This window comes from Entamoeba invadens (assembly GCF_000330505.1).
Source record: "Entamoeba invadens IP1 unplaced genomic scaffold scaff_1105074725163, whole genome shotgun sequence".
Taxonomy (NCBI): Eukaryota; Evosea; order Mastigamoebida; family Endamoebidae; genus Entamoeba; species Entamoeba invadens.
This window is the reverse complement of record NW_004443556.1, coordinates 27761-43449: the sequence shown is the minus strand read 5'-3', so window position 1 is coordinate 43449 and position 15689 is coordinate 27761. Positions and strand designations below refer to the sequence as shown.

General features: G+C 30.6%; 2 protein-coding genes across 2 annotated transcripts; one reads left to right on the top strand and one right to left on the bottom strand.

Moving 5' to 3' along the window:
• EIN_117340 (metal resistance protein YCF1, putative) lies at window positions 1-3834 on the top strand (the record flags this gene model as incomplete). The annotated part of the gene is made up of 1 exon (XM_004258933.1): window positions 1-3834. The coding sequence occupies one exon, from the start codon at window positions 1-3 to the stop codon at window positions 3832-3834; it is 3834 nt and encodes a 1277-aa protein (XP_004258981.1).
• Window positions 3835-7135: 3301 nt separating this feature from the next.
• On the bottom strand, window positions 7136-8356 carry EIN_117330 (hypothetical protein; the record flags this gene model as incomplete). The annotated part of the gene is made up of 1 exon (XM_004258932.1): window positions 7136-8356. One exon carries the CDS (start codon window positions 8354-8356, stop codon window positions 7136-7138), a length of 1221 nt encoding a protein of 406 aa, XP_004258980.1.
• Between the last annotated feature and the right edge of the window lie 7333 nt (window positions 8357-15689).

Here is a 15689-nt window from a genome sequence, read left to right as displayed (position 1 = left end):
ATGAAAAAGAGAGCCAATTACTTAACAAGGCAATTCGAAGTTGCTTGGGAAACGGCGAAACAGAAACCAAAGCCCAAATTGTTGCGAGTGATGTTCCGATTGAATGCAAAGCCCATGTTGATCGCAGTGCTTCCAAGACTCATTTATGATGTCACTTTGTTCATCCCAATTTTTGCACAAAGCGTAATGATTAACTTTGGTACCAAATGGAACGACATCGAGAATTCAGAGTCTTCATGGACTAACGAACAAGTTGCTGAGTCGTTGTCATGGCAATATCAGAAATGGACTGGTGCGATGTTTGGTTTATTTGTGGCGATTATTGCACTTACATCTTCTGTGTGTGGACATTATTTCACTTATATTACCACTGTTGTTGGTCAGAAAATGCGGTCGACACTCGTCATGGCAATGTATGAAAGAATATTCGCGATGAATGCAAAATCGCAATCCACGACGCCACATGGCCAGATTTTAAATATGATGTCTGTTGATGCAAACTGTGTGAATGATATGTGCTCACAAGTCCATTTGTTGTGGTCGTGTACTTTGGAAGTTATTTTGTCGTTGATATGGCTCTTTTATTTGGTTCAATGGAGTGCATGCGCTGGACTTTTAGTGATGTTAATTTCAGTATTTTTAAACATTGTAATAGCCAAACTCACTGTTAACCAAATGAAGCAGTTGATGATTATTAAAGATACCCGTGTGAAACTCATGACAGAAGTATTGAATGCGATTAAGACAGTGAAAGTGATGGTATGGGAAAGACACCTGCATGGTCAGTTACACGACACAAGAAAGAAAGAAGTCAAAAGAATCTTGTGGGTCATTGCTTTTAGAAGTTGCATGAACTTCATCGTCTGGGCAATTCCACCAACGGTTTCCTTTGTTACTTATTTAATTCTGATTATTATCCAACATGGGTCGGCTGATGCTATTGGCCCAAAAGAAGCGTTTTTGACGCTTGGTCTGTTTAACATCATGAGACTTCCACTTATTAGATTCCCAAAACTGTTGAACGACACGATGCAAGGTGTCACTTCGTTGAGAAGAATTCAAGAGTTCTTGATGAAAGGTGAAGACCAAAAAGACCGAGATGCAGACAATGTAATTGCTGCTGTTGAGACTGCAGCGCCCGATGCGCCAAGTATTGCAGTTGAACATGCGACATACACATGGGAAGACAACGACTCGACTGCGCTCTCAGACATCAACTTCACTGCGAAGAAGGGGCAACTGATTGGAATCATTGGTGAAGTTGGGTGTGGTAAGTCCGCGTTCTTCCGGTCATTGCTTGGTAACTTACACAAGACAAATGGTATGGCGTTGTACAATGGGAAGATAGGGTATGTTGCACAGAATGCATGGGTACAGAACTTGACTGTTCACGACAATGTTGTCTTTGGAAAGAAACACAACAACGACGTCTACGAGAAGGTTGTTGCGGCTTGCGAATTGAGAAACGATTTGGAAAACTTCCCAGGTGCAGACCAAATGGAAGTTGGGATTGGCGGATCAAATCTTTCTGGTGGACAGAAACAGCGACTTGCGCTCGCACGTGCGGCGTATCAAAATGCAGACATCTACTTACTTGACGACTGTTTGAGTGCAGTCGATGCAAATGTCGGGCAGAACATCTTCAACAACTGCATCAAAGGCATTCTACGAGAAAAGACGCGTGTTTTGATCACACAGACATTCCAATACCTCCCCGAGTGTGACTACATCTATGTGATGAAGAACAACACATTTGTCGAACAAGGTACTTTCGAAGAGTTGCACGCTCAACAAGAAAGTGAATTCTTGCGTTTGTATTCAAATTATGTAGCGAACGTTTCTCATCAGGACGAACATGGCAAGAGAATATTAAAACGTAAAATGAAAAATGGAATCAAAGTCACACAACTTATTCATGGAGAAAGCCGTGATACGTCATCTATTTTAAAGACGATGATGACATATATAAAATATGGAGGATGGTTCAACTTTGCTATGGTGGTGTTCTTCTTCTTCGTTTCATCATTTTTGTTGCTTGCTTCCAACTTCTGGTTGGTCTTATGGACAGATCCATCAAAAAAGGATCAATACGAGTTTACAAAATCATTGAATGGATACGAGTTGGTTGGTATATATGGAGGAATCATTGCCGTTGTACTTTTCCTCTTTATTTTCAGATTCTTTTTCTTAGGAGCGTTGAACGGGAAAGCTTCAATTAAAATCCACTTTGATGCGTTGAACCATGTTTTGAACTCACCTATGTCATTCTTCCAAACAACCCCAATTGGTCGTATTCTCAATAGATTCTCAGAGAACTTGTTTACTTTGGATGATAAAATCAATTTGTCTTTGGCTCAGTTTATTGCTTCGGTGACAATGCTTGTCGTGCTAATTATCATTCCAGTTATGGTCAACTCCTTGATGCTGCCAGTGATGGCTCTTGGTCTATTCTGGTTCTTCTATGTGTTCAAGATCTATATGAAATATGCCAAACAATTACTTCGACTCGATGTTGTAAATAGAAGTCCATTGTACAACAGTTTCCAAGAGACTTTGCTTGGACTTGACACCATCAAAGTGATGCACAACGAGAGGAGATTCACTTCGATATTGTCCAACAAATTGAACAAACAACAGAAGATTTACTACGCCAATAATGTCTGCCAAAGATGGTTGGGTGTTCGTGTTGAGTTAGTTGGGTGTTTATCACTGGGTGCTATTGTGACAGTCGGCGCAATTCAAATTGCAAGTATTTCCCCGTCTTTAATTGCCTTAATGGTGATGTATATGTTCCAATACAACAATATTTTAACACAATTTGTACAATCGTGCGTTGAAGTCCAGATGGCGTCGACTGCTGTAGCTGCTGTTTGTGATTACCTTGATTTGCCATCAGAGAGAGGGATAACGGAAGACGACCCGACAGTGACGGGTCGTGTTGGTCCCAATTGGCCTGAGCAGGGAGACGTCAAGTTTGAGAACTTAACGATGACGTATTCAGCGGAGTTGCCGCCAGCTGTGAATGACTTGACGGTCCATGTGAATCCTGGAGAGTCAGTTGGTATTGTGGGGCGTACGGGAGCAGGAAAGTCGTCGATCATGGTTGCATTGTTCCGGTTGTATGAGCCGACAAGTGGGTGTGTGATCATCGATGGTGTCAACACATCGACACTTTCACTTGAGACGCTTCGGTCAAGATTGTGTGTCATTCCACAAGAGCCAGTCTTGTTCAGAGGCACTTTACGAAAAAATTTGGATGTTCTTGGGAAGCACACCGACGAAGAGATGATCCAAGCGCTTCAAGACGTTAACATGAAGGAGAGTTTATTCAGCAAAGGTGATGGACTGAATCTTGAAATTGCTGAAGGCGGTGCAAACTTCTCGATTGGGGAAAGACAACTCATTTGTCTTGCACGTGGGTTGTTGTCACGATCGAAGGTGATCATCCTCGATGAAGCAACAGCAAACGTCGATTTGCAAACAGAAAAGAGAATCTTTGACGCATTGTTCACACACTGCAAAGGAAGCACAATGTTCATGATTGCACACAGACTCCACACCATTTTGACGTGCGACAAGGTCTTGATGCTTGAGAAAGGGCATGTTGTTGGGTTTGGACAACCCGATGAATTGAAAAAGACATGTGCAGAGTTTGCTTCACTTGTTTCAAAAACTGGTCTTGGCGGTGAACACTCCGATGAACAAGAAGACCACAAAGAAGAGAAGGACGTCAAGCCAAAGGACGAAGTAAAACAAGAAACTAAGGAAGAGAAGCTTGTTGATGTGCCCGAAGTTAAAGCAGTTGAACCACCAAAGAGCCCAAGTATCCTTTAATCATTTTTGATTATTTTTATGTTATCACACAAATTTAACAGTAAACAAGAAATATAATGATGTTTAATAAAATCATAAAATTAAATCCAATTGTTTGTTGTTTGAAATTGTACTGTTTTAAGCATCTCCACATAGTTGGAAATTAAAGGATGTCGTTATACGTCACGTGTCCAACACCGTTTAACAACACTGTAAATATTTCAGACGTTTCAACTGTCTTTCAAAATATATTTTTCTTATTAATAAATTCGTCAATTTTCCATCAACCAACACATCATAATCAATTGAAACAATCAAAATGTCGTCTTGGTGTAAGATCACGTTTGATTGTAAATGTTTAATTCACCTTGCAAAGTTTGTCAGAATCTTGATGCGAGGTCTCATGGCAAACAGTTTAAATGTTTTGTTTCTTATCAAATCATGAAGTAATTTAAACTTTGCAAATTCGGTGATCCCCCAATCCAATGCAGATCTGGATTGGGGGATATGCTCTTGTTATTATACTTAATACAAATATTATTTCATTTTTTGAGTACAATCACAAAACCAATTATCAATAAACGTGACAATTTCCACAATAAACGTCGTATTAGTCAATTTATTTTCAATAACTTTCAACACACTCGTTTGGCATTGAACACAAACACATTCTTACATTTGATGCTCGGACTGTTATAATCACAAAACCAAGCACGATTGTATAGTTGTTTTTACACAATTCACATTTCATTAGAGTCAAAGTAAAATAACATACGAAACGATTTATGCTTTCTACATCAGTACACAATCACCATCAGTTATTATAATACCTTTTTTTCGCTAATTATAATATATCAACTGTTTTATTAATCATGGTATGATTATTATCACAAATTAAACAGTATCTCACCAGTGGTTATTAAAAATAATTATTTATAAGTCTCATTAGAAACCGTTTTGATAAACATTTTGAAATGTCTTTATTGCATTGTGTATCCCAACATAAACACACCAACACAAGAGTGAATGTTTCTAATAAATTCAGATATTATTTAAATTAAATTTTTATTCTTGTTAAAAAAGTCGAACGTTTTAGTTTTGAAACAATTACATTTATATTTGTAAAGACAAAACCAATGTATAGAAATAACTCAATTCACTCATAATCAGCAGATAGCAACGTCAGTAATAACAGATAATTTTGAACGTTTGTGGTTAATATTTTCCAGATACTCCAAGTGTCTTGTAATAGAATGTTGTAAGACTAATTAATTGATACCACTACAGGTCAGGAAGAAATAGACTGACTCAATTGTTGATCCTTTTAGTCTTTTGACAAAAGGTTCTGAAAGTGCCGCACGTTAGTGACAGGATGCTTTGGTCGCCCAGTCCCAATTTTCCATTGAAAATTAGACACAAAGCATTTATACCCGTCTTGAGAGTATTCCACTGTTGTGGATCATTTATGCAGCCTTTCAAGCACTTTCTTGGCGACTGAATGGCTGTTTTATAATTAAAGTTTTAGAGTCGATTGTTGTATAATTGTATGACTCTGTAACGAGTTGTACTCGTCGCCATTCATCAATGCCTTGTTAGTAAGAATCTTGGCATTTTTGGAGTTTAGGTGGAGGACAGAAGACTGGATGCAGGGATGCACAGATGCGGATACCTTTTGCTGACTATGTTTCGAGTCGGCATCTGTTTGATAAATAATGTTTGTGGTTATTAAATCGAATGTATTATAATAAATAAGAAGAAACAACCTGTTGAATGTTGTGATTGATTATCAAATTTGTGTTTAAATATTGCTTTGTTTTTCTATTTTAATAATTGTGTTTCTTATCGATAAAAAATACGATAAGTTATAAATACCGCGTTGTAATACAAATACTTTGGATCTTTAATGCGATTTTTGACTTCTTTTGTGTTTATAACATGTATCGTGCACACAATTTGTCTATATTCTGGTTTCAAAAAATAACTCCAAACATAAATTAATAATAAAAACAATGTTTTTCTTTTATTTTGATTTGACAAACAACGCCAGTATTTCTATTTAGGGTTTGTTTTATTGAATTTCGAATTTAAATTGGAAAATAACAGTGTACATTTTTAAAATACAATTTGTTCTATTTAAAATAAAACACTGTGGTGGTAAGGTAGTTTCAAGTCGGTGGAGTCTGTTGTATGAATTATAATATGTTCACAATTGAATTGTATTAATTTCAAAAGCTATAACTTACTATTAACATTTTAATTACAATAATATTGACATTATAATTACAATAATGTCAATATCATTGTATTTTTTATAAAAATCATAAAATAACTGTTATTTAATTATCTTAAAAGCCAAATTAATATAAATTTGTTTATTATTAAAAATATCGCTAAATATATCCATTTTCAACAAGCAAAACCATCTGAAATAAATTATATTGCCGAATTTTTGCAATCACAAAAAACTAACCATTTGTTGTATTAAAAGAAAACAATATGTCAATTAATTACACTTTTATTTATTTTAAATATTTTTTATTTTTTAAAAAACAACAGGAACGACAAAACAAATTTCGGGATTATATTTTTATTTCAAAATTTAACATTCTAAGTTATTTTTACATCGAATTTAAGTCGACTTGAGTGTAAATCGACCAACATAAGATAAAATACATTTTTATTGTTAATTATCTTACCAATCAAATCAATGTTTTAATTATACTTATAATATTTTATTTTTATAATAAATTATATTTAACATTAACAATAAATTAATTTATTGTTATTATAATTATTATAATACTCAGTGATGATTTATATGATAAAAATTCTATTACAATTATTTATACAAAGCATTGAAAAATGAGAGAAAGTGATAAAGCAAGGTTTTATAATAATAATTAATACTTGTAATATTTTTTTTTGATAAATTAAAAAAGAATAACTTAAATTCTTTATTTTATTTAAACGCAAACTTATAAATGAAAATGATTAAAGAAACGATTAGACAAAAGAAGAAAGTGATGTATCTTAACATGTGAAGTTTCTTATAAGACTTTATTTTAAATAAACCAAAATTAATGACGAATTAATATTTTTTTAAAAAACTTTCATAAATATATTGTTAAAAAATGTCAAGTTTTTCCAAATCGCTACAAAAAACAATATCTAATCTTTATGTAAAACATTGAAATTATTAAAAAAATAAGTGGCATTCATGGCAAACTTTTTGGCAATAAGTAAAACTAAACGTTATATTCTGTAAAAACAATGTTGATTCAATGTTATGTTTTAACTGAATAAATGCTAAAATATTAAGTTTTTAAGATATGCAACATTTGTTTTCATACTCAACAAAGTCACAATTTGTGAAACTGTTGACTCCAATAGATTTTAGAGTGCTTGGAATTAAAATTCTAAGTGACAGACAGTTAAAACAACATGAGTCGCCAACTTTTGTCACATTATGTGGAATTTCAAGTCCCTTTAAAGATGAACAAAAAACAAAAGCACCACAGTCTATCTCTTTGATACTTTGAGGTAATACAACACGTACAAGTTTTTCACATTCATAAAAACATGATTTGCAAAGTTTAGTAATACCATTTGGTATTTCAATTTCTATTAAATTGCCACACTTGAAGAAACAACTGTTTGGAATGTATTTGAGACACTTGGGGAGTGTGATTACACTCAATGAATTACAATTCCCAAAACATGATTTTCCAATACATGAAATTGAGCTTTGAAGTGACACTGATGTCAAAGAACAGCACATTTCAAAACAGTTGTCTTCAATGATACAATCGCCTCTTCTTACAACAACACTCTTTACATTCAAACATCGATTAAATGCACATTTTCCAATCACACTTACACAACTTGGAATGTCAACACAACTCAAAGAAGTGCATCCGCAACAACACTCATCACCAATCGACTTCATGGTAGATGGCAAAATGATTTCAAGCAACGACTCGTTGTAAAAGAAACACTTTGGTGGAAGTGACAAGATGAAATCTGAAATGTGCACCTCTTTGAGGTTTCTGCACTCACAAAAACACGCCTCTTGAAGCAAAGTGACAGAATTTGGTATGACAAAAGAAGTAAATTCAGAACCATAATAACAGTTTGCCCCAATAATTTTGATGTTGCGTGGTATTGTGTCCCCATACTTTTGTCTGTCTTCTCTTGTGTAAATGACATTTTTGCACAAGATGTTGGTGTTCTTATTGTTTTGCATGAAGGTGTAATCCACAGCAAACCACACATTAATTTGGAAAAAATCGATTTTGTCACTTTTAGAAGTGTTTATATCAAAAATATCATTTCCAAAGTTCTCGTCTTTTTTTGTCCATAAGTTAAGTGTCTCAATGTTTGGAAAATATTTTATTGTTTTGGTGTTTATTTGGACGGGGTTGTTATGGAACTTTTCCATGTTGTTTTGACACTTTTTGCACACAAACTCCAATGAAATAAAATCATCTATAATCGAAAAGTACTGCGACACGATCATGATGTGAAAACTGTCAAGGCAACTCATTTTATTTTAATTAATTTAAGTTAATTTAAAAAATGATAAAAAAATTTATTTATTTCTTATAGTTATTGTTAATCTTAGATTATTTTTAATTCATTTTTAATCGATGTATTTCTTTTTAAAAACATTTTAACTCGCCGACGTACCTAATCCCCAATGGACCAATACTGCTAAAAAGAGCAGTGTTTTTAGTTTTTTGAAAAAAATATATATTATACAATGTTGTTCAATTATAGTAAAATGAAAATGGAATAACGAGTTCAAATCGTGAACTGAAAAAAATAAATTGTGAAAAAAATGAAAAAAAAATAAAATTATTGACAAAAACTTAAACGTGACAACTACCAATTAAAGAAGTTTTTGGTTCCGAAATGGAGATTAATTTTGTTAAATTTGCATTCACGATGACACGATTTAAAGAATTGTATTCCTATTTTAAATGCGACGACAAACGAAAAAGAAACGAACTGCTTTTTCAAGGAATTCATAACGTTGGTATTTACAAAGTTACTTCAATTTTCGAAGAAAATTTACGGAAAGTGTGTATTCTTGGCTTATTTGATTTATTGATGAAAAATGTATAAATTTTTGGGAAAAGAAAAAGACAAAATATACAACCCAATGAAGACTATAAAACGGGGATTTAAGTTTTTATTATTAGTTGATACAAAAACCAGTCTTTGTATAAACACTTTTAGTTTTATAAAGGCTGTGTTGAATCAAATAATCATTCTGGTAGCATTTTGGTCAACCGTTTGATTGATTACCTTCCTAAAAAACTAAACTTTATAATTCAGATGGATTTTAGATTTGTTTTTTAAACAATCTCGAAACTTGGAAGGAAGGTAACGTGGAAATAATTGAGACAATTAAAAAAACAAACCACTTTCAGAAACTTTCAACTAAAATCCTATTACCATAAGAGTGAAACAAAACTAAAACAATTGAAAACAATTTCTAAATCGAAAAAATAACAAAAAATCGAATCAAAAGATATAGAAAATGAAATCGAAAAACTCAAAAATAAACTTGAATTACAAAAAGAAAAAAAATCCACTATTCAATTGTTTTTTTAAATGTAATATTCTATTAAACACTTTATGCCTTCAAAAAAAAAACATTTTAATTGTAACAACCTTTCTTGATAATTGCGGCCTTTCTTCAAAAAATCAAATATCAACCTTTTATTTAACAAAATGAAATACCCTGTTGATATTTTTAATTTTATGTGTTCAGAATACAAATTGATTTTTAAGGGAACAAGATGTACACTAGTGTTGTTTAAAAAAATATACTGGAAATTGCTATCACCAACTGTTTTGTAATTGCTCGATATTTTAACGAAACAATTTCATATTGTTCTTATATCAGAACACTTGGAAAAGAATTGTATGTGAACAATCTCAGAAAAAGTTCTAACGAAAAATGTTTAAGTTGGGTTTTTGAGTATTATTCTTCAGTTGGTATCGATTTGATCCAGCCATTTAATGTCAAAAAATGGTGAATATTTCAAAACTGACAGAAGAATTTGCTAAGTTAATCTTGTTAGAAAAAAATAAACAGACGATTTATTCTCTTCAATTGTAAGTATGTATATTTACGATAAAAACAATCTATGAATTCATGTAAATCATATTAATTAAATGTCACTTCAAGTGAAGACAAAACGTTTATTACAAACGTTAGTCGTCTGGGCATTCGTTTGTTTTTTATTATAAACACTCGGGATGGTTTAAAATAATAATAATTCGAATATCTTAGTAATTTTTTTATCATTTGAATATTAATTTAACTAAAATCACAAGGATAAAAATCCAGAAAGGAGTTCAAACGGGTTTTTCCTCTTTTTTTGTTAATTTTTATATACGACTAATAACTAAAAAACAACTATTTATTTTTTTCATATAAAATCGAAAAAAAAGAACTTTTAACTTTTTAATAACTTTATAAAAAATCATTTATATTATAAACATTTTATAAAATAGTTTTTTATGATATAAAACAAACAACAAGTCATTTTTGATGAGTCAATTATATCGTCTACAAGGTTTTGGTTGTTGTATATAAAGAAAATAATATATATTAATGATATATTGTCGGATTCATATGTATTATGCAAAGATTATATCATAATCATTTTTTTATAAACAATTTTTAAAATGTGTTAATTTTTATTGAAACCATAATGTTGTAATAATTGTAACTGATGTATAATATTATTTTATATGCTCTAATATTGTTTTATTTAACAATGTCTATTTAAACAACAAATAAGAAGTTAATTCAATAAATACACATTAAACAAAAATATATTACAACATTGAACTGAGTTAGAAATTAATTCTTATCAATATCAGTAAGAAATTTAAACAATAAAGACTCTTAATAATCTTTTAATTGCAAATTACACAACAAATGATAAGAAGTTGATAGACAACGACGTTTATATATACAAAAAAATATTATAAAACAAGAACTTCAAGTTTTTAAAAAATGAGTTTAACATATGATTATACAAATTTAAAGATTGAATGAATTGGTTTTAAATTTATTTCTTTGTTTGTCTGATGATTATATAAATTTAACATGAATTTTTAATATTTGTTGTTGTTTGTTCCAAAATTAAAAATAATACACAACATTCTTTTTTGCTTTTCAAAAAACAATAAAAGACAAAATAAATTTTAGATTTTATTTTTAGTTTATTGACTAAATAAAAGACCAAAAATGTATTACTTGAAAAAAATGCAGAAAAAACGGCTGGATCTAAAAGATCCAAGGAGGTAAAAATTATACTTTTATACCAAAATGCAAGATTTCATGGTAAATTAATTTTACGTCAACCTTATTGAAAAGAGGGAAAAATGAGTTTTCTTTAGCAATGTATTTGTCAACTCAGTAAACTGGGGGTGATAATTAAAAAAGTTCATTTAAGCATATTACATTGCATGTTGTAAAAGAAACCGATTTTTTGATGGGGTTAGCACGGACGTGTTGTTTTATTTCCTTGAAGGAATTAGACATATCCATTCATGGTCTTTTTAATAAAGCATTATTCAGTTATATTTTATTATACTAATAAAATATAAAAATAGAAGGTTGATATTTACAGAAGTTTTTTCATTAAACTGTAAATATATTTGATGATATCAAACATAAAAAACTACCAAAATTTCACTTTTCAATAAAATTGATGCAATTTCTCACAACGATTTTTACATTTTTGGTGTCTCCACTTATAGTTCTCAAATTTTCACAAGACTGAACGTGTATTTTCTTTGTATTACAACCAACAACAATTTCTTGAAGTTCACGACATCCCTTCACAACAATTTCTTCAACTTCATTTTCACAAACAATTTTTGTGCATTTCATCCAACACAACTTTTCCTTCTTCTTTTTGACAACATAAACTTCCTTTCCTCTTTCAGCAAATTTTGTCTCTGATGTTCTGATTTCGACGTTTTGATCACCGCCACTGATTTTTCGATATAGAATTTTTCCAGTGTCAACGAATTTGGTGTTTCTGTTCAGCACAATTTCTTTGACGAAGAAAGGGTGTTCTGTCTCTAAAATTATCTTTTTGGCGTTACATTTTTTCAAATCAACCATTTGCTGACCTCTGTTCGAAATGATGATATGTAAAACATCGACACTTGACATGTTATATCTCTTGTAATGATAAATATGATCATCGTCAAATGGACTTGTGTTGTAAAACATACACACTTCACATTTTTTCACATTGCCATACACTTCAAGTAAATTAAGACTGTTTATTTCAACATGTTCAAAACACACAACACGAGAATTTTTGTGACTATTTGATACAGTGGTTTCGTCCTGTTTGCCCAAATGTTTGTCACTTTTAGATATAATTTGCAAGTCAAAATCCACTCCTTTGTGAACAACATTCATTGAGATTGAATAAACTTTTTCGACATTTTTGCAAAACAATTTGAGGGGTTTGTAACTGTTAATAAAAACATTTTTTGCATCCTCAAGATATACATTTTCTCCATTGAAATCATTGGTATATGACAAGTTCAAGTTGATTCCTGGCAAATTTGGAATGCATCTAGTGTCAAAATAACTTACTTTTGATACCTTTCCTGCCACAAAACGAATATTATAATTTGGATAAACTTGTTTCGTATCATCTCCAGTCTTTTCTTGAAAATCGATTTGGGTCAAAATAGCAGTTTCGTTGTTTTTAGGAAAATTCACAAATTGCGACAATTTCGACTTAACAATTTTGACTGAACCACTCCAAATCACATTAATTTGTGAATTGGAAATTTCTTCAAAGCTTGAAAAAATGGTTTCGTTTGCAACTTTCAATTCCTTGTTGCTATTATCAAAGATAATAGAAGAACTTTGGTTGCATATCAAATTGGAGTATTCGCTCTGTGCAACTGTTACATTTTTGCAGTTAAAGATGCGAAGTTTTTGTAACACCAAATTTGATATTTTCACATCTTCGCTTTGGCGGATTTTGAAAAAACAAAAATGTGAAAATTCAAAGAAAGACATTTTATTTGATGTATCAAGATATATCGAGTCTTTAATTTGCAATTTATCAAAAGTAATTTTGGTGCATTTTGTACATAATAAACGGTTTAATACCACGTTTGAAAATGTGCAATTTCGGCACTTCTCAATACACAACGTCATCAATTTGAAATCAGACAAATTCATGTTAGACAGTGACACAACATTCAATACTTTTATTTGTTTACTCAACACGCACATTCTATTTATTAAATCATCGACAAGAAGTAAAGGCGAAGTCAGTGGTATACGAATCAAATCCTTTTGCGACTTAACTTGTTCAGTGGTCGATGTCTCGTCTTCAATTTCTTCTTCATTTTGTATATCATTTTCAACAGTTTTATCTTCAAGTTTTTCTTGTCTTTCATCATCATCGTCTTTTATTGAATTAGCATTTTTATCAATTTCAATATTATTTGCATCTTCATTTTGTTCACCATTTTCAACGTCATTATCAGTCCAATTTTCATTGTCATAAATATCATCAGGAAAGGGTGTTGGTGTTCCATTATACCGTTCCATTCCTCTTCCCCTAAAACCACGTTTTGATTCTCTTCGAATTACATAAAAGTTTCTATCAATCAATTTTTCATTGCAATAATTATATCTTTTACTTCTTACTTCTTTGCTTCTTCTTGTGTTATTCATCCATTTGCCAAAGTTGCCTCTATTCGGTATATAGTCAAATTGATGTCGCATAGATCTGTCATACTTGAAATTGGTATTGTTCAGAGCACTTTGTGTTGTGACAGACACTTCACCAACAAACCGTGAATCATCAAGAACACAACACTTGTCAACGTATGTCTCTCCACAGTCAAACACATTAACATTTTGACTTCGCAACTTTGAAATGATCTTCTCAAACTCCTCTCGCATCACCTCTCTTAATAAACATTTTTCAACAAACAGTGCTATTTTGATTGTTTGCAACTTTTTCATTCGACTGCAATTTAATTTGTTTTTTTCAGTGTCAGAAACTTCAGAATTCTTGAACACCAATTCCAAGACAAGTAAATCGTCTTTGCCGTCCAAAAGCTGTGACATCATATAGAGATAGTTCGGGTCTGTACAATTCCACAACGTGATCTTTTCAATGCGTGGAAGGTCAATTATATCGACTATAAGTGGAATGTTGCGTCTCCATGCGTTAAGGTGGACAATTCTTAAATTAACAAATTGAGACGGTAAATAATTCCCAAAAGAGTTTCCAAAAAGGAACATATTTTCCAATTTTGGAACGACGGTTAATTGTAAAGGTTGGCTGTGTAAACTACCAGTGTATTCAAATGGTCGAGGCGTTTTAACTATTCGTATTTTATTTATTTTTGTATAAAAAGAAGTTGGAGTAGTCAGCATATATTCAGTGCATTGAAGAGTGTTGATTTTTGGGAACGTTTTTTTCAATAAAGTTGAAAATTTTTAAATACAAAATGTTTTGCTCTTTAATACTTAGTTTAAGAATTTCATTAGAAACATCTATATAAGGATTGATATAAAGAGATGTAAGGCAAGATTGACACTTTTTATTGACCAGCATAAAGTTTTGTAAAGTGTTCATCGTGTTCAAATACAGAGAAACGTTCATCAAATAAAAATTTTCCAATTTCGTCATTGTTGTTTTCAATGTTTATTTTTAAGTTTTTATTATAATCTTATATTGTTTTTTATAAACAATAATTCATTTTATAGCTTTTATATATAAAAGGTGTGATGTTTGAAACATAACCAAACAAGAACTAATTTTTACTATTATAAAACATATATATTATTCATTTTTTAAAAAAGATAGAATAAACAAAAAAATTAAACTAAATTTTTATTAATTGCTCAGAAAACATAGTTTTGAACTGTTTATCAATAGACTGTCCATCGTTATCAATTATGCTGAAATTGAAAAGCAATGTTCCTTATTGCCGATATAAAAGTTGACCACACATATAACCGACTTTTGCTTTTACAAATAAAATATATATTTAATTCCGTTTTTTAGTTGTAATTAAATAATATATTGAAACAATTGTTTTTAAATTGTTTTTAAATTAAATTTCATTCAAACACATTTTTAAAAAATCTTCAAAAATGACAAATTTCAAAATGTTATTGAATATATAAATTGGAAATATAGTCTAATAAAAAAACTATACTTTATAATTATTTTGTCAAATTAAACAAAATAATTAATAGTTATTTTTTCCATTTTTTGAATATGTACAAAAATATATATAAATATATATAAATATTAATAATAAAATTTATTTATATTTTTTCAAATGTTTTTAAAGTTTCTGTTGAATTGTAAGTATTTTATTCAAGTCAAAAACTAATATTAAATAGTTTATTATTATAATATTTGTTTTATTATACAAAAATGGGTTCTAAACAATTTGTATTTGTATAACCAATTATTTATCTATATTTCAATTCAGAATTTAATTTTTGTATAGAAACATTGTTTAAAATAATTAATGTAATTTTTAATCATATAATTTTGATAAAAAAATAAGACACATAAAAAATATATTTATGAACAAAAAACAGAGAAAATAAAATCCATTGTTTAAATTTGTTTTGTTAATTTAAAAATCTCGTTAAATAAGCATTTTACTCATAATAACATATCTGAGTATTCATTTCAATTTAATGGAACCAACTGCATTATCACAAACACCCACAGATGAACTTTTAGCCAAAGGCGACCTAACTACAATCATCGACTTGAACACACCAGAAGAGAAAAAACAAATTAAATACTCCTTCTTGTTTAAATCAATCAAATACACAC